At 39.9% G+C, this 27,553-nt stretch overlaps 1 protein-coding gene across 5 annotated transcripts in view; it reads left to right on the forward strand.

The window, feature by feature from the left end:
• CELF2 (CUGBP Elav-like family member 2) overlaps nucleotides 1–27,553 on the forward strand; it is a 374,910-nt gene that overhangs the window by 320,221 nt on the left and 27,136 nt on the right. For all 5 annotated transcript variants that reach the window (XM_075024683.1, XM_075024684.1, XM_075024685.1 and 2 more), the window contains 3 exons: nucleotides 916–1,074; nucleotides 2,493–2,556; nucleotides 14,865–14,999. In XM_075024683.1, coding sequence (XP_074880784.1) covers nucleotides 916–1,074; nucleotides 2,493–2,556; nucleotides 14,865–14,999 — 358 coding nt within the window. The remainder of the gene's footprint in view (nucleotides 1–915; nucleotides 1,075–2,492; nucleotides 2,557–14,864; nucleotides 15,000–27,553) is intronic.

Raw genomic sequence — 27,553 nt, forward strand, 5'->3', positions numbered from 1 at the left:
TGCAGCTTACCTCAAAAATCTGTCTGGTCCATGACCTCCTACTTCTTCTCAAGGGTCCCTCAGACATGGGTGAGGAGTAGGCTGCAGACCAGATCTCTAGTTCTTTCTTACAGCTTCCCTATTTCCTAAGGCGCCTCACAGCCCTCCCATATCATGTAACAACAGGCTCGTAGAAGCAGTAGAAGAAATGGTGGCCATCAGGAATGGGCTGCTATCACCAGAACTAGACACTTCTGGTCTGCATCCCGCCCTTTGTTCACATCTCAAGGGTGCTTGATACAAAGCGTGCCTGGGAGCGGACCGCAGGTGGGTGAATTGTCCTAGCAGCATCACCCTTTGTGCTCACTTCGGACTGGGGGTCCTTGATATGCCAAGGAGCGGTGACCCGCTGATGATGGGCGCTGAAGTAAATCTGTTGCTCACAGTCTATTTACGCAAGGTACGCGAGCCACCTGCACCAAGCGTGCCCACGCAGCCAGCCCGTGGCGGCAGGGCGGTGTTGGCTGTGCGATCCCTGGCAGCAGGGAGGTTGGACACCTCTCCCTTTGGCGATGCCTTGAAAACAGACTGCAGACAAAGCATCACGTCCATCTCATCAGCTGTGAAGCTTAATTAAAGAGGACTGGTACACTTCGCTGTCTCTGGCAGCAGTTTTGATAGCTGGAAGGAAAAGAGAGCCTGAGGAACGGTGCTTTATAAAAAGAACTGGGGAATCCACAATTTCTCCATAGCCTCTTTTCCTAAGAAGCTGAAAATCTTAGTCCTTGCAGTCCTACATATGTCAATCACAAAGAGAGGGTGAGCGATCAGATCGTGCCATTGCCGGTGGCCCTGTGGGACATGGCTGAGCTCACGATGCGAGTGTGACTTGATGTGATTTAACGCTTCTGTCTTTCCCGATCTGTCTAACCACAGGGCTGCTCTTCGCCAATCGTGGTGAAGTTTGCCGATACCCAAAAGGACAAGGAGCAGCGGCGTTTGCAGCAGCAGTTGGCACAGCAGATGCAACAGCTCAACACTGCCACTTGGGGAAACCTCACAGGTCTTGGAGGACTCACACCACAATACCTAGCTGTAAGTTCATTTCAGAGGTGGTGGCTGTATTATACTGCATTTGTTTTAGAACCATGGTAAATCAGCTATAGTAAACTCACTGCAATAAATTGCTAAGTCCTCCAGGATACGTAGCATGTCATCTTCTATATAAAAAAACTCTGTATGTTTATCACATGGTCTAAAAATAAATAAGAAGGAATAGAATTTGAATAAACATTTCAAGACGTGTCAGAGCTGTCCAAGGCAAGCATTTAAAGTTTATTTGTGCTGCAGAATAAATTTGATTCCATTAGTTTTATTGTTCTTTTGAATGTTAGAGTCTGGGTTTTATAGCTGAAATAAAACTTAAGTTCTTCCTTAGGGGAGGACAGATGGGCAGCTGAACACTGTAGGGGCCATATCTATATGAGGCAGCCCCTAAACTGGAATGTTGTGGTTCAATCCTCTAATTTTCCACATTTTCATTTGGAAATGGCATTCACTTTAACGCGTGGTCCTGTCAATGCTAAACATGCGTGGTTCATACTAACTTGTACAGAAAGTGAAGGTGGCAGGGGAAAACCATTTGTTTCTCCTAAATTTAAAGTGGTATTTTCCTTGGTCCATTTGTCAGATGCGAAACAAATGCTAGCTGCTGTCCCTGTTGGAGAAATCTGAAATCCACAGCCACGTGTCTTAGGTCCTGGGTGGCCAAGAGAGACTCCCCTGCAGCACAGTTGAGAGGGAGCCTTTTGAGGCTCTCGAGTTGAGGCGTCTGGTTGAGCAGCTTTTGGATAACTTGGGAGTTCTGATGGTTCCGAGTTAGACAAATAGATGCGTCCGTATGTATGTAGCGTGTATGCATAAATACACAATTTGTATGCATACAATGCCTTGGTATAGTGATATAATTATAAAGAGCAATTTACCTGGCAATTAAAAATATATATTAGTACTGAGGTAGGCTAATTAATACTGAGGTAGGCTAAATTGTTGTATACAAATACCAGTCTAATGAGTATCTGTGTGCTTGATTCATAAAGATAATAAAGGAAAAACTGAATTCAAGGGGGTGGGGGAGAATGGACCGTGATTGACAGAGATGAGTTATGGTAACTACTAGACTACAGAGGGTTGTAATTAGTCACGCTATGTTGGTTTAAATAGATTTAACACCTGGTTGTTAAAAAGAATAAATTGATTAATTGTTTTAAAGCAGCAATGTTATTGAGTTTCCCTTGTGTCTCTGTGTTTCTTAATAGAGATTAGACATTAATATGGATTTACAGCATTGACTCTAGGGATGTTCATTCCAACAATAGACAGAAGCAAGAGACTATATAAACGTAAAGGAAAGCATAAATACTCCAAATGTGAAATGATAGCTCATTTTAGTTTTATCTTCATTTGTTACATTAATGTCAGATAGATTGCTGTGTTGTGTTGTTAATTTGCAGCTTCTGCAACAAGCAACTTCCTCCAGTAACTTGGGTGCCTTCAGCGGCATTCAGCAAATGGCCGGTAAGTTAAAAACCATTTCATTTTGCTCCAGCTATGTTTTGTATTCTTAAGCTATTGAATTCTGTACCTCTAATAATCACATTGTCGGGGGTGGGGGGGCGTGTTGTGTGTTAAATGTAGCAGATGTATTGGCAGGGGACAGCTCACAGTTCAACATCAATAGAAACACTTTCTCCCCTCTTTCAGAAACTGAAATTAAACCCAGTGCTCCCAGGTTGTGCAAACAGTTTGTCTTGCATTAGTCACCTGCCATTTGTCCAAAGTAACCAACTGTAAATTGCAGGAGAGCTCTTAGTCCCTGCAGCCGTATCCTACCCTATGAAAACTGTCAGTAAAGCAACAGCAGGATTACATTCTAATTTCCAGTGAGATTTCTGTGTCCTGAAAAATCAAATTAATGGCAGCCCTCAAACATTTTAATAATAGGTGGTGGGTAAAAATGTTCTGACCTTTTTAATGAAACCCAAGATTACAGGCCTACCTTCAGTATGAATTTTCAGGCTTCTTTTATAATCATGGAAAATTAACTGGGTGCCTTTTTGACTTTGGAACCCTAGTTGACAAAATTACACAACAGAAGATTTTATGTAAAAGTATAATCTTTAGTCTGGAGGAAGAAAGAAAGAAAGAAAAGGGAAAAAAATATCAAAGTGTGAGCGGATTTGAAAGCCAGCTAGTTGGAGGGTTTCTTAGTAATGAGCTGTGTGCCAGTAGTAACTGATGTGTAGTGATTAGCAAAAGGTCACTCCCACTGTGTGACCTACCATGCTGATACCCTAACTTAACATGATGCTAGAGAAGGCAGCATGTGCAGTAAATCAGAGCACAGATGCACATTATGCCTGCCGCGAGAAACTGTTAAAAGCGTTTTTTCTTGTTAGAGGAGAAAAAAAAAAAGGAAGCACAAAACCCCTAAATTGCCACATTAGTTTATTTTAATCATGAACCCACTGAATCAATGAAATACAACATTGTGCATGCTTCATCATCACAAAACAAGGGCTAAAATATTCAGAAGTCTTTATGAATACCATTTTCTCACTCTTCTTTTAGTCCTGGTCTTTTGCTTCTTCTGGTTCTGCTTTGAATGAATCCTGAAATACTTTAACAAGTATAGATATACCTCACTGTATAGCTATACCCCACAGGTATTCTTTGCTCAATCGTTATATTATGCCATTATTGCAGTGACATCAGAGACTAATGTGAACCTGCTGTCTGACAATATAAATTGGCCTACAGATGACAATATCTCTAAATTATTCTCTCTTCCTCAGACCTGCTGGCAGTTCTTGCTGGTTCTATTATGTTACACTTGCGATCTAGCATTTTTTCATCAAAAAAATGTATCTTAATATGATAAACAGAACAGAGCGGTTCAGTAACAGTTTCATACTTGGCAGTTTTGGAAGTGACTTTCAGCTCAGAGATTGTGTTTTAATGTTTTCGTATTTGGTTAGGTCTACAAAATGAAAGAATTGAGACACCGAGGAAAAACAATGCGATATCCATTGCATTATGTGCTCCTTAGAAGTTTTCTGTTGCCTGTTTCTCACTGTTAGTGTAGATTCAGCTTTGTCTTCAAGAACTGTGTTAAAACTAAGAATTTTAGTCAAGTAATTTCAGGATGGGCTCTCAATCCGGGATGTGATTTATTCTCTGAAAATCATACGGTCTTGAGACTAGTAGAAAGTAATCTTAAGAAATTGTAGTGGCACATCATTGTTACTTGAGGGATACACATTTTCAACCACAGATTAGATTGCTAATGCACTCGTCTATTAATGACTGACTGCCTCTCATGGAAAATATGTAGTTTTTATCTTGTATTCATGTTATCAAAACAGCTTGAATTTTAGTCCTTTCTTTCCCCAAAACATGTTACTCTTAAACCTCTATGTTCAAGGTAAGATTAGTGATACTAAATTTCTCTCCAAGCTGCAGCTCTACATGAAAGTGCCAAAGACTAAGCGCTATTTCATTGTTAGGACTGAGAGCTTATGTCCTCTCCTCAGAAATCATGCAGTACTATGTCATGCAGTGCATCTAGTATTAAAAATTTGTATATTGTGTTTTGTGAAAGGCATAGAAAATACTGCTGTGTCTGCAGCAAGATCTTGCATTACCTGCTGAAGCCATCCTTGAATGTTTGTAAAGGCCTAGAGTTTTTTAAATTCTGTATACGTGCATTTGACAAAAATGAACCTAATATGTATTTCCATATTGCATATAGCTTGCCTATTAGTATAATATTTCAAGGTGAGGAATAAAATCTAGACACAATTGAATAAGATGCTAAAGAAGATCTGTCATTGCAGCTTGCAAGTTCTTTGAACTTTGTGTTTGAGGGGTCCAGCTTTTATCTTTGAAGTCAATGGGTGTGCTTACCACATAATTCAGACACTAAAAGTTTGATCAAAAGCCACATGAGCCATTGAAATTTCACTCTTACTTACATGTCAGGGCTCTAGCATCTCTTTTGTGCTTAAGTCTCAATGAAGTCACAGTTTGCTAAATTAAGACTTCTAATACAGCCACCCCCTTGTCCAAAATTAGGGACATTTGGATCTGTAAGTATTTATTTGTACTGCTAAAGCTCATGTTGTCTCTGTACTGAACCAAAAGGACACAGCACACACCCTGCTGTGTATGTGAAGAAATATTTGCCATGCAGTCCTCAGTGTTACTAGTTCTTAAATCAAAGCAATTTTCTTTGGTAGCAGGGCAAAGACACAGGTCTTCAGTATGAAGTTTAAAATTCCCTTTCCCTAGTATCATGCCTCAGTCTGGTTAAAGTAGGTTTTGTGTGGCAAAAGCAAGGGTTCTTTGGTTTTGTTGAAAGGATTGGGATTTTTAGGCATTTCTGGTTGAAGAGAATTGGAGTTTGTTTGTTTGGGAGCTGGGGATCCAATCCAAAGAAAAATGGGGATTTTTTCTCAAGAACTCACTAACATACAGACATTAAACACAGAGCACAGGCTCTAAAAGTGAATGCTGTTCTTGCTGTAGCAGCCCACTGACCCTACTATATGTTCAGTATTGCCTCTGCCCTATGTTCATAAACCATGTGTGAAGTCCAAGCAAATCATGAAATTGGTTTAACTAAAATCTGTGAGATATTAAAACTTGAGAGACAAAAGGTTGTAGTTTGCCATTTAGCTTTCCAAGTTTAAGGTTCCACATTTGATTCCCCAGTTTAGGTTTTTCTCATTTTTATTGAAAAATGAGATTTTCCTGAAATTGTTTTATTTCAGGAGCCAAGCCGAAGAAAACAATGTAATATGTTGAGAGTGGTAATAAATTTGGGAGAGTTGGCAATGCTGCCTTTGGTGTTATAGTAATCCCCTCGTCTTGATTACAGGAGCTAACACTAACTTGCCAAACTCTGCTTCACTGTCCTTTGTAAAACATGCGAGCACATCCCATCATAATGTATATATTTTATAGCAAGCACTTCCTCACTTTTCCTCCCCTCCTCCGATATCTGCTAATGCTAATTTAAAGGCAGTGTTTTCTTTCATATGCCTCTCAAGCCTCAGTGTCTAGCCTGTGCTTTGTCTTTGGGGAAGGCTAATAATGTAGATGAATTACATTATGTGATTTGATTGTCTTATTTTAAAAAGACAATGCAAGCTACATTAAGCGCTAGCAACTTTTCAAGCAAAAAAGATTCCTCCTTCAAATATATACAAATTGCATGGAAAGCTTAGTTCAAAGGAGATTGATGTCATTTGAACGTTTGCATTGAATTTGGCTGGCACTGGATCAGGTCCTAAAAGCTGCAGCTATTTAAGCCAACCTGCCTGCTTAAGAAGAACCTGGAAAATACTATACAGACAGTATAAATGGGGGGTTTATATTACATAGGGTGACTGTAGAAAATTGAAATGTTCAAGAAGATACGATCTATGAAGATTTTCTATTGTCCATTAATGTAAAATGTTTTGGCAGGAATAAATATTCGCTTATACAGAAATATTTCTACATGTGTGACTATTGAGGACATAAAAACACATACAGTACTCATAAAAGACACAAAGGGACTCTCTTAATTTCATTGAACAGACAGTGTATTTTGCTTTCTGAAGTCATGCAGGAGAAGAAATGATGCTTTTGGCTTTTCTTGCTTTGGCTTTCAAATCCCTAAACCCTCTACAGCTGGGACTTTTTCTATTTTTCCAATGTATGTTTTTTCCCAGTCCTTTCCAAACTCTCTCATGGTTTGGTTGCATTTTGGGTTGAACTTCTGGCCCTTTCTGAGCCCTGTTCAATCCATTTCACCCTTCTTCTGTTACCCAAGCCAGATTTCCTCCTGTTGCAGAGTCTGTAGGAGCAGATGGGTGAGAGAAACTCTGCGAGGTTCTGCTTTCTGAATATTTTCCTCTAATTGTCGGATTGGCTCAGTGGATCTGGAGGGACCAGTTGGAAGCCAGGACCATCTGCACAAAAGCTCTATACTTTTGCATTGGCCCAAGGATCCTTTATATCCTCTGACTCTTTGGTGGCTTCATTCCAGCAGAGCCATACTGAAGGAGGGCTTCTCCTGCTATGACCTCTTTAGGGATATCGTATTAAAAGTAAAGGTCATTGAGAAACTGTTTCCAACTCAAGGGAGATAGCTGTTTCTTAAAGATAACTGCCAGTTTTGAAAATGTTGACCTCGGGGACTAAAAACATTGAGCTTTTGTAACAGTAATTCCATTGAAAGTCCTACTTAATTTAACCCATACAATTAGCTTTTTCTTTTCTTTAGCTAATAAATTAAACAACTCCATTTAGCATTTTTTGGAGAGGCAGAGTGTGAAACAAATGAAGCTGCCTTCAATCCACATGTCACTCCTGCGTACAGGAGAAGGAGAGGCACCTTGAGAGGAAAACCAACGCTCGGCAGTTTACAAGACGTGCCTATTGAGGTGTAAAAGTGCATGATGTGGAAGTTTGGCTGAGCCTGGACACAAGATCTGTAGCTCTGGCTGGGCTTTCCATAAACGGCAAAAGGAAGGAGAGGGGCTTTTTATTGCCTTCGTTCCTCTGGGGGTGGAATTCATCCCACTGAACCTCAGCAGTTTGGAAATTAGGCGTCCGGTCTCCCTGCGATGTCAGTGAAGAGGGAGTCACTCACAGGCTGCAATTCATCCTACTAAGGGCTGGGGTTAATCTATCTATTTTAGGATCGAATGAATCATCCTCAGTCTCCTTTGACTATAGCAAGAGCCTGAGCGAGTAACTTTCATTCGGGTAAAGTTAGATCAGATGAATCCTTCCAACTAGGACTGGGGAAGTTTCAACTGAGAAAAGAACATTTTTTGCCAGGAATTTGTTTAGAGCATGCATCACTTGAAAATGTGCTGAAATCCTACATGAGTCAACTAGTAACTCTAGCTTTCAGTTAGATTTAAGCACATAGTCTTAAAAAACAGGGCAGAATCAAGTTGGACTAAAAAATTGTTTTCAGGGCTTTGCTAAATCGAACACTAAATGTTCAGAGTACCTTAAGCACTGTTCAGATAAGCAGTTTTTCTAAAGGTAGGTGCAGAGTGTATGCGGTTTGATGGAGGTAGCCCCCAGGTCTCCTGTCTATTTTAATTCTTAGAATATTGCTGGAAGAACATCACTGTCTTTCAGACACAGGCTGTGAAGACTTTAACCCCTTTTTTAACGTCAGCATCCAAAATGGCTGCTGTCAGTGTTAGCAAATAGTTGCTTTTTGGCCTGGAGATGATAAATTTGACCTTAATCCACGATTTTTAAGCTGCAGTCAGGATTTAATTCAGAAGGAATAAATCCTAGTAATTGGGAAGGATAAAATTTCCAAAGAAAAGGAAGTCAGGTTAGTGGGAACTGCTTATGGGCTATCCAGATTTGGCTCTGATAATCACCACTGACTTTGAAACTCTCCGTGCATATATTGTAGCCAGTGCCTGCCTTTATTAAGAATTTGTTCAGCAAGCAAATCTCAGCTATTTCCTCATATGATTTTATTACGGTTTTGGAAACCCAAGAGCTGATGAGGCCTAAGAAGTCTTCAGAAACAGCTCGTGACTCTGTTGCCTCCTCTACAAATACCCAGTAATTCCAAATTTACAGTTATCACAGGAGAAAAGCTGCGGTGACTGAAATGAGGCAAATTGCTTCATTGTATGAAAGTTTGTGTCAGAGGCAGCACAAGAAGTTGTAAAATGTAAATCTCATGCTCTCAAATTTCCCCGTGTTTTCACAGAACTGCATCTGTGACTGTGCAGCACTACAAAAATTTCCTGTGAATGTGCTAATAGGCCTTATGAGAATGTTCTATCACCATCCATCTGTCACTTTTTAACAGGCCTGATTGGCAAGCACTTGTAACAACTGACATCTGTTCTCGCTTATTGATATGTAGATTTATGGTAATTGCTGTGAACAATAAGACACAAAATTACCTAAGGTGAACATTAAATTAAATTTTCATGCCCCTATCCTTATAAATAATTTTTTTTAAATCTTAAGTTTCAAGCAAGGCATACTGTGCATCTGTTTTGTACATAATTTAATTGTTTTTTTAATCTGCCAAATAACAAAATGAAAGTTGAATTTCCTTGCAATCTTGAATATTTGCCAAGCTGATAGCGCATTGGTAAATACATGTTATTAAAAATGGAATCAAACTGTATTGTGATTCTGTTTTTTTTTAATCATTTCCCTTTAATTCCCAACATCGTCTCTATCATGAAGATCAAGAGTTACTCCTTACCCAGAAGTTCTTTTTTTTTTTCCTCTACAGGGGGATTTTCATTTTTCATGTGCAGCTCTGCCTATGAGGCTGTTCTTCAGTGTTAAGCAATTTGCATTTCTTCAGAGAGAGGTGCATTTGCTGAGTGAGCAGCACTTTCAAATAAAAACGATCTACTCATTTGCGGTCCAGCTCTGTTGCGGGATTTGGGACTGTTTTGAAAAAGCTGTAGGATGTGAAGACATTATGTGAAGAGGGGGAGAATGAGAGAGCAGAGTAGTCCCATAGAACTATACCTTAGCTGAAGTTCAGTTGAACCAAAAATCCCCATGTGAAAGCAAACTACTGTGGGGGACTTGAGAGCATTTGGTGTCCCTCCTCCAAGTTTGTCCTAGCAAGTGGGATGTTGACGCACTTGACAAGTTGATGGGAGAAACCAGTAAAGAGGGAGCAGAGATGGTAAGATGCCTGGGGAACGTGAAACAGTGATGACAGGACTTGTTTTTTTACATGTTTGAGCAGACAGAGGATCCTAAAGAGGATGCATATTAAGTGATAAACCTGTTGGCACAATCAGCTGTAGAGCGTGCTGGATGACGGCGAGTGCCGTGAGCCCTTGCTGACAGTCGCGTTTGGGGGCTCGGTTCAGCGGGGCTCTTTGCTGTGCTTCTCTTACGCATGTGTGACAACAGCAAGCAGTCTTTTTTCCTGAAGGCACCGAAGCTGACACCCTATAACATCTGCAGAGCTGGTTTGTGGCCAGTGTCTTTTAGTCACCTCTACAGTAAAACAGACTGGGTGGGGAGACAGCTTCGTCACTGCCTAGCTCTTGTTTGTTAATCTTCTTTTGGCATTGAAACTCTTTCGTCAAGTTGATGGGTTCCTCTTGTGCTTCCACAGGAAATGTCCCACTATAAAAAAAAAACACGTTTTTGTGGGATGAGGCAATGCTGGTGTTTGTTTTGCATCCGCACAGGCGCGACGGTGGTTCGTGAGCCCAGAGAGAGCAGTTGTCTGTTCCGCTGCCTGTTGACCTTGTTGCCTGCTGTACTTTTCCTTGAGCCCTGTACAGTGTGCGTGTGCTGCCTTCCAGCCTCACAGCCCTCTGTGCTCATAGCCCTCTGCAGCCTTGCATGCACGGGTGATGCTATGCACATAAAATGCAATTTAAAAAGCAGTATTAAATTGCTTCAAAATCCATCTGCGTCTAAAGTGAGGTTTGGAGAAAAGTCCGTGCATTTTCCAGAAGCATGTGGGATTTCATCTAGGTGAAGCTATTTTGCAGTCTCTCCTTTAGTACTGTTCTGTATTTGTTCGCTATTTTTTAATCCTGCCGTGTGTGCTGTTTAAAAGTCCAAAGTGGAAACCTCCCCACAGAAGAAATATAAGCTGATTATGACTGATCCTTCTGATGAATAACTAACCAGTGGGTGATAGAAAAACATGCTGCCATGGTGGAGAGCAACCCACTGCTTTCCCAAATCTGTTACAGAATGGCATGAAATATGGCCTCAGTGAAGACCAGCAATGTTTGCTGGACATTCTTTGCTGAATTACTTATATTTCTTATGAAAGAGGAAGGTAAATGGTATTTGAGGACCAAATATCAATCCAGGATGAAAATGGATTCCATATCTCATTTTGAGAACCATTGTCTGCTTTGTTTGCAAAGAGCTGGACCCCAGCTTAAGTCTTTTCCACCTCTAAAATCTTGTTTGAAATTATCTGCAGAATCTTACTATCAAAGAAAGAGGATTTTTCAATACAAAAGAATAATTTACACCTGAGGCAAGCAAGTAGGTCAATTGAGTAATTAAAAAAGCTAAATTAAAATGATGCTTCCATATCTGAATTTCTATCTGAATTGTACTTTTTGACTGAAAAGTTCTCAAGTTAAAACAGAGATAGGATTTGAAAACTTATGTATTTCCTTACCATCTCTGGTTTTAGAAATTTATTTGTTAATATGATGCTGCTTCCAAAACTTAGTTTTGGACTGATAGTAAAAATAAAAGGTTTTTCAAATATTCAGTCAACTTTTTCTGCTTTAGAAGCTTACCTTGTTCAAGATTTGAGATGTTTTAAGCAGTTTTATTCTATTCATTTGTGTATTCAATATCTAATTCTTTAGTATTTATAAAATGTCCATGTAATTAAGGTACAGTTTTGCCATTTCAGAGTTATCTTTGTACTTTAAGGACTTAAACTTTGTGAGAGCTGGTTTAGAAGACTGACCAAATTGCAACAATGACCCATAATCACTTTATTTAGTAGTTACATCTAATTGTCTAGGTTTATAGTGACTTCTGACTAGGGTAGCTTTATTGCATCTTGCAAAATAGTTAGGATTTGTAGTGTTTGAGAAAAGCCTTATTTTTTAAGGTGATCATTAGCCTCCAAAAGAAACCTGAAAGAGCATTTTTGGTCACATAATTCCCCCAAGTGTGTTGTACAGATTCCAGACTACAAAGTGGTGGATCTTAGATCAACAAAAACCTTACTCCTAACATTGTCGTCGTGTCACATTTTCAAAAGCACCAACATCTGAGCTGACTGTGGGCATTTGACTGAGGCACAGAAGTTAGAACCTCAGCCAAGCTAGGTGCTCACCTGAGAGCTGACCTGCTGTCGTGAATGAGTGGTTTGGACCGCTTAAAGAATCATCATCAAAGGTATTACCAAAAGTGATTTAATGGGAATTTATAAAAGCACGACTTCACAAAGTTCAATGGCAAGGTTCACTCTGTTACTTAATACATGGATGAAACATGTAGATGTACATGGTAGAAAGGAAAATCAAGTTAGAATCAAACTAGAATGATTTATACAGAGACCAAAGATGCAAAAGGGTAAGAGAGAAACATACAAAGGAAAATCAAGTTAGAATTGATTTTTCATGATTTGCACAGAGTTTGGAGATGTAAAAAGATAGGGGAGACTCTCACTTTGAGTCACGAGGTTCAGAGAAGACCCCCTTGGTTTCTAAACTCCTGATGGAGCTTAGGTGCGGTTGGATCCACTTCTAGTCCCAGACCGTGTCAGTGGTTTATGTCTAAAGGGATTATGTGTGTAGCAGCAGTCTGAGGTTCATTCACAGTTTGAGGTGAATCACAAGATTTAGCAGAATTTGATCCTTTTAACATTTACAAAGTGTTTCAGTGGAATTTACTACAATCACAACAGTGACTTAGTTATAGATTCAAAAGGGCAATATTTATACTATACTTGCTATAGGATACCCAGGTCAAGTCACACATGCACGCACACAGACACTAAGCTATATACAAACAAAGGTATCCCTGTTAAAAATTCCCCTCGAGTTCAGTGAAATATTGATGTCAAATGCCTCATCATTTTCTCAACGGGTGAAGGGTTGAGCCTCAAGGAGTGAAGGGTATCAGCCCAGGTCCCATCATCAGCTTTTGGCAATGGTCCTCCGATTTTTGCAAACTGGGGAGTTTGTGAGCTCTGAGAGGCATCCCCCTCAGAGGGAGATGCTGGTCGCAGCCCGCTGCAGTCCAGGAGAGCTCAAAGGGCCTCACTTGGGACCACTGTTTATAGGTTGGGGAGATGATTGACTTTAGTCATCAGCAAATTACCAGAATTCCAATAGCACTGGTACCATTTCACTTGAGCTACAGTCCAGGTAAGGGACGTTCCAAGGCTAACCGGGGATGATTAATTATTCCTGCTCTTGTTCCCCGCCTCAGCCAGGCAACAGGAATTCTTGGTACGGTCAGTGCCGCTCCCCACCTTAGTTGTGCAAGAGTTCCTGGTACGGTCAAGGGACGTTTAACCGCCCAACTCATTATACAAAGGCCAAGGCCTAGCAGGAATTCCTGAGATCGTTGGGCGGCCAAGGAGGGGGGGAATGCACCACCTCACCTGCCTGTTGGAACATGCTGTATTTAAATTTAGGGGTTTATTCACAAATAGATGCTTATATCAAGGTTCACCTCACAGTGCCTCAAGCTGGGACAGTAAGAATACCTCTTTATGGGGCTCATTGATTGTACCAACCTGAGTCTACAACATATATGTTTGAAAGTAGTATCACTCTCCGTTATTGTAGGAGTCCTCAATTCCCAGAAAATACCTCCCCTTCGTTGCATTTTTTTTCTTCTCTGACTTACATACAATGTATTATGTTTAACCTCTTTTTTTTCATCTTCTACAAGTTGTTATTAAGTTCCCCTAGTTTGAGAAACAAAGGGTGCAGGGAGAAGTGATATCTCTTGTTAGACAAACTAATGTTCAGAAAAAATTGGACAAATTTCCAGGCACTCAGGCTCTTCTTTGGGTGTTCCCCAAAACTCATGCCATCTTCCCAGCTCTATCACTTGGTCTAAAAAAGGTATTACTCTTCCTACCACCTAACCTTTTGTGTACTTATATTATCAGGACTACAAGAACATAGAAAAACTCTTTTAGTATTTTGGTTTTATGCACTTTGTCAATTCTATTGAGGTCTCAGGCAGCATGCACTGGTCTCCCTCATGTGTCTGAACCAAAAAGGATGATCTCTCACTGCCAGCCAGACAATGTCTTTCACATCTGTATGTAGACAACCAGTCTAAACATCACCCCTGTGGGCAGTTGTATCTTATTTAGAGGTTTCTGAGAAGGATCCAGTCTGGTTAATGCTAGCAACTAACTTGTATCTGCATTTTAGTCTCTTACTGAAGCAGTTCGCCTTAGAGTAAGTGCCTAAGTATTTGTTCTAGTCCAAGGTAAAAGGTAGGTGTCCTTGAAGGCTTCTAGAGAGACAGACTCCTGTCCCAGTGATTGAAGTCAAATGAATGTCATTTGCTGTTCCTTAATCACCTTTTCCATTTCACATAAATTCTATTTATTGTTGGTCCTTTTTTACCTGCCATCTAAATTAAAGCCTTTCCTATTTAAATGCATCCATTTCTTGAAGGCCCTCATTGAAATGCAGGTATATCTCCCCCACATCTTCTAAAATAATGGAGCAACAGATGACTGAGTAGACTTGATGTCACAGTCTAGAACTTATGGCCTGAAAGCCCCTACCTCAGTGATGGCTCTGTGATCAGACTGATACTAATTTGATGTTCCTAGTTCATATGTGGTTTTAGAAATGAACCATCAAAAGGAAAATCAGCACAATTATTGGCTACTGCACAGTGTAGTCTTAGTAGATACATTCAGAGGAGACATGGGAAACAATTTGTATTCATCCCAATTATATGACCCCGTCCTGAATGTGTTTTAAATGTTAGTTATCTTCTTTACACCCCCTGTTGTGTCAGGAAATAGTATTGCACCTGGGCTTCACACAGAGTTTAAATGACTTTTAATTCTACACTTCCCTTGTAGAAGAGGCACAAACCAGGTTTAATTTTCCTGAACCATGGGCTGGTCCCTTTGCTGTATTCTCTCAACTCCAAGGTAGAGAGGTGAGAGATGCTATTCAGGGACTGTAAGAGGTGGTTTCCAGATTATAGATGTCTTGGGAGTGAAAAGAAAAATTGAATCTCTTGGCAAGGTACATCCCCAGCTCCATGTCCATTGAAAATAGCTTTCTTTTTTTTTTTTAAGTACATGTTTTAATTAACCCTATTGCTTCTCCATGCAGGCATGAACGCTTTACAGTTACAGAATTTGGCAACTTTAGCAGCCGCAGCAGCCGCCGCCCAAACCTCAGCTACCACCACCAATGCAAATCCTCTCTCCACAACGACTGGTGCTCTGGGAGCCCTCACAAGTCCCGGTAAGAGCAGAGCTTGCTTTCAAACTACAAATATGAGAATAAATGGGAAGATGATAGTTAAAACTGTGATTCCATGTTGTGTCTAAATTCTATGCTCATATAAATTCTGAAGACCCTTTTAATAGCTGAATACGTTTTTGTTGCGGTTATTTTTAAGCAAATAACTAATTTTTCAAGTGGTCCAATTTGTGCGTGTTCACCTTTCCAGACTTATTTCAGGGGCCATTAAAACCTAACGGACCCATCTTACAAAACTCTATGTGAAAATTACAATTGCATGAGAAACTTAAGCTAAATTTAACTTCAGAAGGAATTCAGAACATGACCAAATTCTTCCCATCCTACAGACAAGTCAGCCACAGTGGTTCTTTTTAATCCCTGAGGGACTGATTTTTGATTCCCAGCACATCATGCATGTATTGCCTTCACCCATCATGAATTTTTGTGAAGTCGTCCTTTCTTTTTTTCCTTCTCTTTTTCTTGCTGTAGCCTCAGTTGAGCTTTCTTCTGGTCCTAACTGAGAATACAGTTACAGAAGTGATATCAGACGTACAAGGAATACACAGCCGGATTCTGACTTCCTTACACTAAGCAAAAGACATTTATGGGGGAATAAGGGAGAGGGTAAGAGGTGATGGTGCCTCCATGACAACCATGTAGACTTTCAACCATGCATGTCTGATGTCTGCAAAATCCTAGAGAGAAATCAGGGCAAATCCAGAGTTCAGTAACGCTTCAGCATCTCCGGAATCCACAGAGAGAGATGTTGATTCAGTGTAGTTACTCCGGATTTACAGTGATGCAGCTAAGTCAAGAATCTGGCCGCTTATCTTTACATAAAGGCTGCAGGGTGTAATTATTTGCATCATGAAGTGTGTTTATTGCTGTTCTAAAAAACATTCATATTATTTTAGACACCACTAAAGAACATTTGTGTTTAATCTTGTTTAAGTGTGTATTTATTCCCCATGAAAAAGTAATTCATGGCAGACGGTTTGATCTCATCAGTAAGGAAAACAGTCTTCACTGCACAATAGAACTGGGACTGAGTGTGGTGCCGGGTGTTAAAACTGGCCAATGCTTTCCGTTATATTACAGTTTTATTGTTTGTTTGGGGGAGAGCTTAAATGGAAGGCAGCTTGGCTAATACTAAGTTTGTGCAGAATTTTCCTCTTTCTGGTGTGAGCCTCATCTCAACCTAAAAATCATATTCATTCACAAAATCTCTGAGAAGCAGGTTGGGTGAAAATAATTTTGGTTTGCTGACAGATTCTTTTTCAAACCTGAGCAATCTCTTCCCTCCATCCCGGAGCTGGGGCACTTTGCAAAAGGCTAGTAGTCTCAGTGTCAATGTTTCTACGGTACTCCTGTCTAAATGTCACCCATTTATAGAAGCGGAAATGTTGCATTTCATGCATGCTCTGTAATATCTCTGCAGTTTAGCTGTTAAATGTCTGAGTAGCCTGTCCTCCCAAAGCATGCTCAGCATTCTTGGGCCATACTGACAAAACTTCTCAGGGCAACTCAAGATACTGCACTGCGGTGCAGAGGGGCTGGAAATGAACTTTCCTTATCGTTGCTGCTCTGCAGCAAAGTGGCACCAGAACCTCAGGCAGCAGTGTGTTTCTCTCGTGTTCTTTGTCTTGCCATGTTAGCACAGGACTCAGATTCATCCTTAAGGTCCACATTTTCCTCTCTCTCTCTCCAACACAATTTTCTTATCCAGCCTGGCTGACTTGCTGTTCCCTCTTTTAACCTGGTCTTGAGGCTCCTTGAGTACCTGGAAGGTGGTTTCGTCTGATGTCCAAGTCTGCAGAGGCACATGGTTAGAAAGGTGCTTCAGCTGGGCTGGGCAGATACTTCTTTGGGATAACCAGAGCTTAGTATTGCTCAGGGTGGTATTGTAGAGCAGATACCAAGGGTTTTCCAAGGAGATTAATGATTTTGGCTAACACATTGAAGATGTGTTATTTTCAAAAACTTCTGGACATTTAGCCTTTGAAATAGTGTAGTTCAGAGTGACAATTGCTTTTGAAAGCCTTATAGATAGTAGCTGTACACAAGTGTTTCTAATATTAGACAGCTTGCTGTGTCAAAGAGAAAGCCTATATCTAACAGATCCATTGACCTATTTATGTTGCACAACCAACCTAAAATCAAGCCTTGTTAAAATGTCCTTCAGTTTAACCTCTCTTATCTGGTTCCACATTCTCCACCCTATTAAATATTTTGTAAACCTGAATAATATCTTCAATGATTCTTCTCTGCTCTATGGAAAATGAATTTAGTTCGATAAAGCTTTTCATAGTAGCTCAAAGTATTTCCATTAAAACTTGAAATATGCTGGCAGAAAACATTTAAATCTGCCTTTCAATGTGTGGATATTTGGAGGCCTTGAGGGTATTTTTTTGGTCTAGTTTTCTTTTAATAGAACACTTCAGTTTGTTGTGTTTCCTAAGTGTAAATTATTTTGTCTGATTTCAAAGCCTGCACTAAGCCCAGGAAGAAATGTTTGTGTCTCTCCAGATAATGCATTAAATTAATATTTCTCAGTTCAGAAAACTGCCCAAATTTAGAAGAGTGCAAAGGTACATGCTTAAATTTAATCCTTTTCTTGATGCTGTTAAAGCCAAAATACTGCATGGAACAGGGATGGGCATGAGCATGTACTTCTAATATGCCTTAAACCATGGCAGCCACATAAATCATACCCATGTTTCTACCCATATATAACTATATCTCTCCTGAAGATGTCTCCTGAATCAATCTTTGACCATGAGCTTTTGTTCTCTCCTTTGGAGACATGCGTCGTAAGAGCCCCAAAAGATGGTTACTTCAGTTAAAATTTATCTTGCAGCTTAATTTTATAAAGATAAGATTTAGCAAGCATCAAACTGTTACAGAGGGGACGGTGGTCAGGCCAGCTTTGATGCATTGGCAACACAGAGAAACAGACCAGGAAGCGAGGAACCAACAGGGCATCTGATATTCGAGGATGTCAAGTTTTGCTGCTGGCTTCTAATTGCAATAGATTCAAAAAAGAAAAGAAAAATATTCAGCATCTAATAGTGACTGTTAAATCTGTATGAAACTCCTTCTTCAATTCAAGGTTCATACAATCACATATTTCCAAACAAACTCCAATGATCTTTCTCTCATACTTTCTTACTAAATAGCTTTGACCGCAAGAGAGTCTAAGGACAGTCATTCTCCTCCATGTGCTAAATACTTTCTCTTAAGCTTGAAACAGTATTCATTCAGAAAGAACAGAGACAATGCAATCCCCAAACTATTAATTTTTTTATAATTGTAAATTTATAATTTCAATTTTGCATACCCATGGAAGTCTCTCCCTACAGCATTGTTAGAAATGATTTTTTAAAAGTCTTTGCTTAAAAAAACATGAAAGATTAAGCTTTCATTTTAGTAAAAATCCCCTCAGGCAATAACTAGGTTCTTTTGTCTCTTGGCCCTGGAAAAAAATTAAAATGGTTTAAATTGCCCATGGTTAAAGTAACTGTTTCTTGCAATTATCAGATGGTAGTGAATAAAAACGAAAATGAAATCATGAAAGAATAAAACCCAGGTAAATGCATATTATGTCTTTCATGAGTTTCTCACGGGTCTTTTGAAGACTCATTTAATCATCTTTCTTGTCTCTTATTTTGATATAATAATTGTTTCCTTTATTTACTTTAATCACCTCTATTTAGTTAATTAATTCTTCACTTTCTTTTCATTTCACTCCCTTAGAATACTTTCCTGTTTTAAAGGCAGGTACCTATAGTATTTCATAACATAAGGATTTGGGCTGGGGTAGCTTTTACCTGACTCCAGGTTGTCTGAGCCAGTTTGTCTCAACTCCCTCTTGGTTGGGCCCTGGAAGTTTGCATTTCCCATTAACTAGGAAGGGATTTTGGAGGGACTACCTCAGGTGTAGGTATCAGCACCGTAAAGTTCTCAATTTAGGCAGGATGAATCTCAGCTGAGTGTCAGGAACCTTGTCCTCCAGACACTGTCCTTGACAGGTCCTGCAAACGGATCGACTAGTAAAGAGCTTGCAGGGAGGCTGCTCTTCCAGAGCCTGCAGAGATTTATGGTTAATTCAGGGGGTGGGGGGAAGGCCTGCAGGTGGATGTGAAGGAGGGACATACAAGCTCAGGATCAGAGTATCTGCCTCTAATGCTGTCTGACATTTCATTTGCCTCAGTTGACCAGCTACCCTCATTTTCCCCAGGATAATAATGTTTATTCTGACTGTCCTGGGTGGTACAAGGGTGATACGGTACTGTAAAACATTTCCTGATATCAGGAGGTATGAAGCTCCTGATCTTTTTGCAAACTGATGTTAAGCAACAGCAGAAAAATGTTTTGTGCTCACGGGGGGAATATGGGAGTTGGGTTTCAGACACCAGCTTACTTTGTCATCTTGCCTTTCTCCATCACTGCGTGTATTTTATTGTTAATTGCTTAATGCCATAACATTAGGCTCACAGAATCTCATAGGTTGGTAGGCACTTGCCAAGGTTTGAACATCTTCAGGGATGGAGATTCCACAGCCTCTGTGAGCTCATTTCAATTTTGTTTCTTAAAATTCATGCATAAATGTTTTTTCAGTAGCCAGTAGGAAAGCCCTTCGATGTGCAAATGAAGAGACGAAACATCTAATTATACATCCAAATTTATCTGCATAAACATACACAATATAACTTCTGAGCTGTGGGGGGATAGAATTGCTAAACCAGAAGCTAATTCAGTTTCAGACTGAGGAGCCTTGATTTTCCATGACATTTTCATGATTATTTGATTCTCTAAACTATTATTTATTCACACGGCTGAACTAGATATTCATGCTTCGGTAAAAAAGCTCTTCAGGTTTATCTGCTGTGTAAACCTAAGAGGAAATCTTCCTGCAAAACAATAGTGTCAGTGTAGAAAGTAAGATTTTTTTTCTTTAATGACCTCTTAAAATCCAGCCCAGCTTTTGCTATATTATATCAGAATTCAGCCATTAACTCTTATGTTGAAAAAAAACTTCTCCTAGGCACAAAAGTCTAAAAATACTCATTTTCAGGCAGATGCTGACATTGAAGAATAACAGCCCCCAAAAAGGAAGTCTGTGAAGTATAGAATAAACTGAAAAAAAAGAAAAAAAAAATTATTACAGTGCCTGTCCTGTAAGAATTAATTCATCCTTATCCCCTGCTAAAAGCAGAGAATTATAACTTATAGTTAGCGTCTCTGTGGTTCATTATTTTCTCTACCGCCTAATACAGTATGAAGATTGTCTTTGTTAGCTGAAGGTATTCATGTTGCGAACACAATTGTTGAAATATTAGAGATTTTATAGAATATACAAGATGCTTCAGCTGAGAAGCAGTGAAGAATGTTCAAATAATCATTCTTAGAAGATTCTCTTTTTGTTCACTTCAGTACAATCCATTTTTCTCCAATCAGCGGTGCAAGTCTGCCACCGTGACATTTTGTTAGAGGCCAGTACACCCACTGAGATAGCTGTGATTTGCTTCCAGGATGATCCAAAAATAACCCTACCAGTAGATGTGTAGGGAAGTCTGACAGTTTGCTAAAGAATGAACTGAGGTAGATGTTTCGTGTTGGAAAAGATCGGTTTAAAATGCAGAATGGCACTCTTCATACTGTAGTACAAATTGATGATTTTTGTACCATTTCATGTGGAATTAATGCAGGTTCCATTATTATAAAATAATTTCAAATAAGGTACCATTATTATAAAATAATTTCAAATAAGCTTTATTAGTTTTGCAGCTCATAGAAAACTTCCCTAGTATAATGTTCATTATTTTTATGATAAAGATACAGTTGATAAATATAACATGTATCCTAAATAAAGGTTTATAAATACAGTATACATACAGTACACATACCCTGGATGGATGCTTAAACAACCCAAGTGTATGATTTTCAATTTTATATTTAAATCTAGTTGTACTATTAGCACTGTTATCTTAGTGCTTAGAGCACAGAGCAGTCCAATGCCTTAACCCTGATCTCAGCACCATTTTTTTAAAAGTATGTGTTTGCAAGGAAGCCAGGGAAGAAAATCTTGCCTTAGCATGCCCACCACCCAGTGCCTGTCACTTAACTGCATAGTTCAAGGAGATTTGTGATGGGAGAAGTATATTTCTGAACTGTTGTGTGTCAGCTCGGCTTACCCACATAGTGTTAAGCTTCTGAGTCTCTGCTTGGGCTCCTAAATAAGTGAATTGATTTTGACTGCTCTTAGTGCCCAGAGACTATGCTACTTCTTGGAGAGATATATTGGTACTAAGCCCATCTGATAATTAGGTCACCCTTAAGCAGGCATGCAAACACAAGTTGGAGCCAAAAATAGGAAACTGGGCATGCATTTTTGACCTATATTTGTATTTTTAATAATGCTACAAAATATCTTAAATGACTAAAGAATAAGAGAGTAGGAGTTGTGGCTAAAAATCTCCCAGAGTCCTCGTACAGTAAAGGGAGAGGTGAAGGGTGATGAATTCCCACAGAGCTTCCCTGGAACAGCACGGTCTCTCCCTGGTCTCCTCATTTGGAAAACCGAGCCAGTGATAACCTGAAGGATGCTGATGGCAGCAGACAGGCCATCAATTAACTGGAATGACCTGTTTGCATATTGGTCCCTTAAAATGTAACAGGTCTTTGTATATTCTCCTAGCAAACTGGTTTCTGAACAGGTGTATGAATTCAGCCCAGCGGATGTTAGGAAATTCAGTTGCTAAACGGCGGGGCTTGGGGTGGGCAGAAGCTGTCAGTGAAGAAGTGTGAGGCTGCCCAGCAACTGCAGAAAGAGATGTTTTGCAAAAGCTCCTTCCCTCTTTTTTGGAACCAACATTATCAATTTATGAATTTTTGGCACAGAAATCTCCGACTGTTTCCTCAGAACTGCATAAGTATCAAAGTTGTATACTGAAGGACAGAAACATGCATATTTTTCAGTGAAGCATTGTGCTAGCTAATGCTTTGGGTGGTTTTTTTTTAGGAAACTGTGTGCAGTGCTAAACCATGGATTAGTCAGATCTAATTCAACAGGAGACATGTTTGTTTTTTAAACATTAGTACATTATCATCTTCCTAAAGTATTAAATCCATTGCCTTAGCACATTTCAGGATTTAATTTGCTTGCAGTATACGAATAACGCTTTATAATACATCATATTTTGTAAGTGTCTCTCTACCCCACTCTTAATCTCTATTTCAAGCCACAGGAATCCCAGTTTGTAAAAAAGGCTATTTTTCTTTCTGTTGGAAGTACTATTTCAAGTTCATTCAGGGTTGTTTTCTACAAAAGAAACATGATACTATCAGCTTGGCTACACAGATAGATAGGTGAGCTTATATGCTATATATCTTACAAGAAGTTCCAAGCCCAGAAAATGCTGGAGTTCATAGTAGTCAGGAAATAATTTAAATCTTAGCAAAACTCATGCACTTGAAGGAGCTTTCAGCTATTTAAGGTTTACTACTGCCAGCACTGCTCCTTCAACACTACTGAATTGTACACGTGTCCATGGATACTCATGGTCTGTTTTCCTAAGGCAGGATAAATTGTGGAACATAATGGGAATTAGAGTTTATGAACGTCTTTAGCCTAATTGTTTCAGCATTGTCTGAAAAGGGCTGGTTGTTTGAATATGAGGCTGCTAATTTATTTTATGCATTGGCCAAACAAAAATATCTCCAACAACTGCAGGAGTTCAAAACCAAATAAAGTAGACCCTTGACTGCCTTTGCTGTTGGCGGAACAAAGATGTGCAATATGAATGAAAAGAACCAGTGCCACATTGAACTATGTTTGACTTTACAAATGGTCTGCAAAGGACCTGGCTGAGTAATTTTACATGAGACAAGATAATCCTCGAGTTCTGCGGCTTACAGAGGTGAATGACTATATCTTGTGGTGTGCTATTACAATGAGATTGTGCTTGCACACCCCACTAAAAATCCTTTCTTCCATGGAAATTATTATTCATGCACTTTCTGGACTCATAACTCCTTTACCTACAGACTCAAGTTTTCAATCTATAGTTTATCTCATCTTTATTCTAAAATATCATGGATAAGACTCCTAAGCGTCTGAAGTAAACGAATCTTTTAGACACATCTTGCTGCAATGGAAAGACAAACACCTCCCAAGGACTATTTACCTGATATTAGGACAGATGTATTAGAGAGGTGAAAATGAAGATGAATCAGGCCATCCCCTCCCAAGTACTAGAATATGAATTGCCATATACGCATGTGATTAGCACTCTTGCAACAAAAACATTGCTTATGTTGAACTATAGGCTCGAACTCTATTGACACTCATTTTTTATGGAGAGATGCTACTGCTTGTTGTTTGTTATTTCTTAGTGGTGAAAGTATGTCGAAGATGATGCAGGCACACAGGGGGCAGCGTGAAGGAACCTGCACTCCAGGCAGGAGATCCTGGCCTCAAGTAGAGCCTTACTGATTCTAGTTCAGAAATTCTTTGGCAAGTGATTTGGCAGTGGTTGTATGCTGAAGTGGCTCCACATGGAGGTCATTTCAGCACTGGGGCACAAGTCCCTGAACAATAGCTCACTCCAAATTGTGTGAGATAGCAGTAATAAACATGAGAGCACAGCTGGAAGTTCCCTGTAGAAATGCTAATGCTCTGGTTTTGATGTGAACTCAGTGGTGCTTCGATGAACACAGGCCACAGCCCTTGGCCCCACTGAGTAAAAGAGTCATAAATGCTCAGTAATTATTCTTTGTTTTCTTCATATTGTGGGATTTCAGTTTGGTTTGATTTCAGTTTGAGTTACAGTTGGAAATATCTAATGGTCAGCTATGAAGTTTAACCCAAGCCAGTCCACTGTGCCTTATTATTCTCTTCCCTAGCCTCTCTTTAAAGTACTTCCCACCCAAAACCTAAAGCAATTTATAGTTGTGGTCTGCTGGGGAGAATGCACAATATGTTGCAGGCACAGTGCTGAAATAGGATATATGACTTGTAGTTTACACTAGAGGTGGATGGTCTTCACTGAGCAATACATTTCAACAAAAGAGAAGCATCAGTGTGGAATTGGCCCAGAATATTAACTTGCTTTTTACTCTCTCTCTCCATCTTCATAATCTCACCGGAAAATGTACCCTTAAACACAATAGCCTAGATTCACAAAGATATGCCCAATCAATAAATGCTTGTTTCCTAAAATACCTTCTGTTAGATAGATAGGTTTGAAGGAAACTTACAGTACAGAAGACCTAGAAAACGACAAAAATAACCAGCTGATAGGTTTGTCTGCCATACCTCTAGTACCTTTGTGTGCTCTGTTTTCTCCTCCTTCTTTGCACTGCTGTGGAAGGTCCTTGGTACAGACACTGTAATTTCAAGACAATGAGAAATGTCAAGCTAGGCTTTAACATAAATGACATAAGTGATTAAGATAAGTGACCCTGATTTTCACTTGTCCCATGTTCACAGGGCTTGCTTAGCTCTCAAAGACCCATGCACTACTGAAGAGTATGGATTTATGAGTCTAAACTTAGTCTCCAGTTCTTGAAGCCCTTGGCTTCTTCTGAATTTGCCAAGAATTTGAATGAATTGGTTCACCTCTCTGTTTTCTTTTTTTCCTTGTATAAGTGAAAGTACTCAAAGGACTTTGTAAAATATAAAACTGTTTTCAGAAAGCCAGCTTCAGCCAAAAGGATCACCATGGGGAAAGACTCCTTTCCTTCTCTCCCTCTCCCCCTCTGTCTTGCTTAGTCTCATTTGCACGTGCATGCACACAGACACACAGAAACAACCAGATGTTGAGTGGATGCGGCTTTCCCTTCCTCCTTTCTTCACCGGTGCTTCTCTTTTCCTGTACCCAGAGAAGATATGGACAATCTTTCACAGGAATTGTTCACCTGTGAGTAATGAAGAAGTAGAGGGACACTGACTTATTTGACAAAGGCTGTGATATTAGTGTATGTCTTTCTATATTGTCATTCTTCTTTCCCCCTGACTCTTTCTTGCTCTCTTGCTTTTCTGGTGCTCTTTCCCTGGAGTGCGTCTGTCACTTTTATTTTATTCTACCCAAGCACAAGCAGAGCACTTAAACTTACTAGAATCTTCCTTTTTGACATGTCAGACAGCACTTCCAAGATATCAGAAAATGAGCAAGTTTTCACTTCTCTCTCCACACCAATGGCAATGTGTTTGTTAGAGGACCTTATGGAGAATTAACCATGCCAGACCAGGAAAATCCACCTCTCCTTTGCCAAAAATTGCCCCGAGAAACAGAACCAGTGTATGCTGGTGCTGTTATCAACTGGGAGACCATCAGTATGTGCCAGGGTGAATACTCGGATTGGCTGGAGATCACCGTAAAGGGCAGACAATTTAATGCCAATCACACATGCTAGTTAGATTAGAATACTGATGAGCCCTTTTGAAAGGCCAACTGCATCTTCTTTCAGCAAAAATATTAAAATGCCCCCCTTTCCCCCACCTCCCCCCCCCCGATTCTCCACAAGAATAAATTAAAACTTGGAGGTGTGGTTATTATCACAGAATAATTAGAACCCATGGGATTAGAGGCACTCAATGTTTGTTAATGCCCCTGGGTTGTGATTATCTAATAATGATGATGCCTCTGTCATCGCTTAATTATTCTTCCCCTTTAAAATGTTCCTTATGCAGTCAGAGCCCGTAGAGTGTGCTCATTTCAGACAGAAACGCAACTGCAAATTCCTGAGAGCCATGTCACATGGGCGGTGTGATTGACTTACCCACTTCTCCCCCATGCCCATGTTTATAATCCTCATTTCATAAGCTCCATCATTACTATACTTGAATTGCTCCTCTTTTCCATTAAAGTCATTTCATTCGCAAGTTTAGGAGAAAGGTTTGGGGCCTCCATCTCTTTAAAACAACCAGTTGTTGTTAGTGCTACATAAAGAGAATACACCTTAATCAATTGACTTTAAACATGTAAGATCACATCTGGCCAGAATCCCACATAACACCGGATCAGTGGTCCAGATTCCCCACTACATAAGAACCTCCTACATTTGGGTGCCATTCTTCTCTGTTTAAGAGAGTACCACAACCAAAATAACACGTCATAAACCAGACCAAAGTTGGAAGTTTGCATAGACTTTTTCCAACACAACTGAACTTTGTCCAATATCTTTAGTCCTTCACTCAGGCCAGCAGGTGTTCATCTTGTTTAGATAAAGTTTGCAAGACATCATTCCAAACATTGTTGGTTTTTGCAACTAAAGATTAGAAAGAAAAAAGAGAACACAGCCTTAATCTGATTATCCTTAAATCCCGTGTTGTCTCTTAGCTTTATTATCCCTCTTATACTAACAAAGGGACAAAGGAATATTCTGTTTACCCAAGAGATTTTGGGTAGTAAACAAAGATTTTAAATTCAACTTGCTAAAATTAGAGATTTCTGCTTTGAGTCTAATATTTCTTTTCCTTTTGTCCCCAACTCTTATAAATTTTTTTCTATGTCGCTGACTGGGGAGGTGTTAGAAGTATTAAAATAATTTTGATCTTCTTTTGTTGCTGCATTTACTCTCTTTGCATAATTTCTTTATATCATCTCTTTCCGTGTTTCTACTATGATTTTAATTTCTGTTGCACATTGCTAAATCTAAAGAAAACTAAGAGGAATCTAAAATCTCAAGGAATCATCCAAGGTCAGGACCTCCTTTTGTTAGATGTAGATCTAGCCCTGGAAATCTAGCCCACACAAAGTAGTTGTGGCAGCCTAGAATCAGAAGCACAGCCAAGAGTTAAGTGGCATATTAGCTGTCAACCTCTATTCCTGTAAACAGACCCAAGAACAGAAGCCAGTTCAGTTTTCTGCCAACACATCTTCATTCTTCAGCTTTCTTTCATTCTGCCTCAGTGTTATCTGACTTTTTCTACTTTTCCGCTACACTGTTCTACTTTTCATAGGATCATAGAATAACCGAGGTTGGAAGGTCCCTCAGGAGGTCTGTAGTCCAAGACCCTGCTCAAAGCAGGGTCAGGTGTGACGTGAGATCAGGTTGCTCAGGGCTTAATCCAGTCGAGTCTTGAAAACCTCCAAGGACACAGACTGGGTGATCTGGGTAAACCGTTCCAGTCCTTGACAATCCTCATGGTACAAATATTTTTACTTATATCTGGATTGAACCTCTCTTGTTTCAATTTACCTCTCATCCTCCCACCATGCACTACTGCTCTGTCTAGCTGATGACCTCCTCATAAGTACTGGGAGGCTGCTTTAGGACCACCTAAAGCCATACCTTCTCCAGCCTGAACAAGCCCAATTCGTTACAGGATGAGTGCTCAAGCCCCTGACCATCTTACTGGCCTTCCACTGAACTCCCTCCAACCGACCAATGTTTTCCTTGCAATGAGGAGCCCAAATCTGGATGTAGTATTTAGATGTGATGTAACAAGCGCTGAGTAAAGAGGAAACAGCACCTGGGTCTCCTAGCTTTTCTGTTCCAACAGCCCAGGATGCTGTTGGCTTCCCTTGCTGCCAAGGCACGCTGCTGGC

The sequence above is a fragment of the Buteo buteo genome, chromosome 4 (assembly GCF_964188355.1).
Source record: "Buteo buteo chromosome 4, bButBut1.hap1.1, whole genome shotgun sequence".
NCBI lineage: Eukaryota > Metazoa > Chordata > Aves > Accipitriformes > Accipitridae > Buteo > Buteo buteo.